The sequence below is a fragment of the Chiloscyllium plagiosum genome, chromosome 6 (assembly GCF_004010195.1).
Source record: "Chiloscyllium plagiosum isolate BGI_BamShark_2017 chromosome 6, ASM401019v2, whole genome shotgun sequence".
NCBI classification, from domain to species: Eukaryota; Metazoa; Chordata; class Chondrichthyes; order Orectolobiformes; family Hemiscylliidae; genus Chiloscyllium; species Chiloscyllium plagiosum.
In genome coordinates, this window is record NC_057715.1 from 17,281,679 (window position 1) to 17,285,185 (window position 3,507).

Consider the following 3,507-nt stretch of genomic DNA (forward strand, 5'->3'; position numbering starts at 1 on the left):
ATTATTACAGAGATGAATACAAAAAAAACATATTTGGCTAACACTAATAGTTATATTAACAATAATCAATATTTGTTTAATATTGAACAAAAGGTAATAGTTTTAGCACAAGGGGAAATAGGTTTAGAACACTGACAAGGAGTGATTGCTTGAATCTGTCATGAATCTGTGGAATTCACTATCCCAGATTGTGGTGAATACTCGGACATGAGTAAATATAAGGAGAAGATAGACATATTTTAAATAGTAATGACTTGCAAAGTTATCAAGAATGGGCAGGAAAGTGGAGTTAAGGCCAAGATGAGATCAGCCACAATAATATTAAATGGAAGGGCAACCTCATGGGCCTGACTGCATTCTGCTAGTTCTTATGTTTGGTAGGTCAGAAGGTGAGTGCTGCTTTAAAAAGGCATATTTTTCAAAGATTTTCACCATACACTCAATTCACAAGAATTGTTAATATCAATAATAAATAAATTTCAATTCAGGGAAAACACACAGTTAAACTTTATGAGGGGCAAGCAGTGATTGGTTGCATGTGGATTCAGATTGTGAGAGATTTGCTCTGGAGAATGCAGCAGTTAATGCTGACTGACAGTTAACTGCCAAACTCTAGTTACATTTTAAACCTGGCAGGTTGACTCTAATTGGTCAAGGCATTGCCCACCAGAGAATGGCTATCACCAATATTCTTGAGTTGAGTGTATAAACATTTCTTTTAAGTCTGCAATGTCTGAGGCCCTTTGTATTAACATATTTAACTTCCAATATACACAAGTGCGTCACATTGCAAACTCAACTGATAATCCCAAATTAGTTGTCAGCTTAATTCTTCAGACCCTCAGAATGATCCAGCATTAACTGTCCAGTCGCAGAATCACATCTAATGTTAGACATTGTATTGTGAGTTTTGCAAGTGTGAGCTGATTGGGTACTGTCAGAACTTTGCTTGTTTCATTCAAGTAAAGGGTTATGTTGCTTGATGTAATCTGCCAGTCTTTGAATAAATGGCCTATATACTGAGCATCACACAAGCACTAAAATTCACTATCGCCTATTTGTGTGAACCAAGACAAAAGTCACACGAGACCAGATTATAGTCAGGAGTATCCTAACGAAGGAGCAGCATTCTGAAAGCTTGTGATTTCAAATAAGCCTGTTGAACTGTAACATGGTGTGGTGTGATTTCTGCATTTGTGTAATAGGCAGAGTTCTCCTTTATATAAATGTTATTTTCACTTTTCTTTGGTATATTTTGCATCTTCTGAGAAATCAAGGTGAAATACTTTAATAAAATTTGTCTTTATTCAGCAATATTTAGTGATAATCAGTTAAGCAAAAAAAATTGTCATCATGATGAGTAATGGTGACTGTGAAACTAATGCATTGTTGTAAAACACATCAGGTTCATTAATATTATAGAAGCCTTTCAGTGTAGAAAGAGGCCATTCAGTCCATAATGATCCTGCAAAGAGTCTCCTACCCAGAGGTAGCCCTGTAATCCCACATTTACTAACCCACTTAGCCTGCACATCCCTGTGACACTATAGGGCAATTTAGCATGGCCAATCCACCTAATCTGCCCATTTTTGGACTGTGGGAGGAAACTGGAGCATCTGATGGAAACCCACACAGACACAGGGAGAACATGTATATTCCACACAAACAGCCATCAAGGCTAGAAATGAACCCAGGTCCCTGACGCTGTGAGGCAGCAATGATCATCACCATGCCACCATATATCTGTTGATAAAGGTTTGCTGCTCTTACCTGATGTAGGCTTTTCATGTTTCCAGGATCACAGAATTGTGGTTTTACTTCCCTCTAAAATGTCATTGAAAGCCATTCAGTTAAGTGTAATTTGGGATGGGCAGATGATACTCACGTCCCAAAAATTACATTTTTATGTTTATGTTCTAAGTTGCTCAAAATTCCAAAACATGCAATTTATACAATTAACAAGCCTGTTGGCCCAAATAGCCTCTTGTTTCACATCTTTTACAATTTGTCTGTGAACCCCTCATGTTATTGCATGTTTTCTTTTTGCAGTTAGTCCCACAATCCACTAGATGGCAATATTTATTTACATTGTAAACTACTTCCATCCTCAAATCATTAACAAAACTCGACAATTCTGTTAACGAACTTTTTACTGAATAAGAAATTAGACTAAAAAGGTAATTACATTCATGATATTTAAAACTACATACCTAGCTCTAGTAACTTAATGCAGCTATCTGAAGAGCTGATTCAGAGTGGTTCCAGAGTCCAGGGACTTCAGCTGAGTTGAGAGACTAGAGAAGCTGCGATGGTTCTCCTTAGAACCGAAAGGTTGAGTGAGATTTTAACTGAGATGTTCAAACTTAAGTGACTTGGTGGAATAAGTAAGGAAACGCTGTTTCCATTGGCAGGAGGGTTGTTGCTAAGAGGAAAATGGATCTAAGATCATTGGTGAAAGAAACCGAGATGCTGTAAGAGAAGGTTATGCAACCTCAGACATAATTATCTTATTCACCTTCATTAGAATTTGACTCAATAGCAAATCCTGAAACTGAACTCGTCTTTTGCGTTGTTTCTTTTTATTGAATTTATTTGGAAGAAATTCTGTTTTATCTTATCAATTGTAATCAGACCCATTACTGATCTTTACATCACTCTGAGCATGATTAAGCAGAATGTGCGGACAGAAATTGTCAAATCATCTCAATTGCTAAATGTGTTGTTAAGACTGAGATTGGAGCAGCACACTGTCACTTGAGTCCCACTGAGTTAAAAAATACTCTTTCTCATCACCAAGAAAAGAAATTAAAAACCTTATCCACATTAGGTTTTAAACAAAAAAATTCAACCAGGTTTCTAATAAGCACAATTTGGGATTTATTATCAAAACAAGAGTTATTTGATTGCAACAATTGGTTAACATGCTCATTCATTAATATAGAAGTTTAAATATGTTTTCTTATAAATATCCCCAAAACACATGGACTCAAACACACCCACTCTTCAGGAAAACAGGGGGAAAAAGAAGCACATCAATGCCGGAAGAGACTGGCTTTCAGGTTACAAAAAGCATTTTGGCCAATTGATTATTCTTGAAGACAAAAGGATAAAACATACGACGTTCCAAAATCTATTGTCCTACTATTTTTGCACATGATCACGTAACCTCTGAAGCCTTGTAAATACAATTTGCTCAGGAATTATCATCTTGAGATGTTTTATCAATCACTCTTTCAAAAGAGTCGAGACTTTGGTGCTGGAAAAGCACAGCAGATCAGGCAGCATCCAAAGAGCAGGAGAATCGACATTTCAGGCATAAGCCCATCATCAGGAAAGGGCTTATGCCCGTAACATTGATTCTCCTGCTCCTCGGATGCTGCCTGATGGGTCGTGCTTTTCCAGCACCTCACTCTCAACTCTAATCTCCAACATCTGCAGTCTTCACTTTTGCCTACTCTTTCAAAAGAGCAAATAAGTTTCACTGCGAAGTGATGTAGAGGGTTTTCT

General features: G+C 37.1%; 1 protein-coding gene across 1 annotated transcript in view; it reads right to left on the reverse strand.

The window, feature by feature from the left end:
* The window catches only part of ubac2 (UBA domain containing 2), a 227,214-nt gene extending 224,007 nt beyond the window's left edge, over window positions 1–3,207 (reverse strand). Inside the window, exons 1-2 of the mRNA XM_043692678.1 lie at window positions 3,143–3,207; window positions 2,211–2,245 (exon numbers count right to left, since the gene is read on the reverse strand). Of these exons, the coding sequence (XP_043548613.1) occupies window positions 2,211–2,245; window positions 3,143–3,207 (100 nt within the window). The remainder of the gene's footprint in view (window positions 1–2,210; window positions 2,246–3,142) is intronic.
* Between the last annotated feature and the right edge of the window lie 300 nt (window positions 3,208–3,507).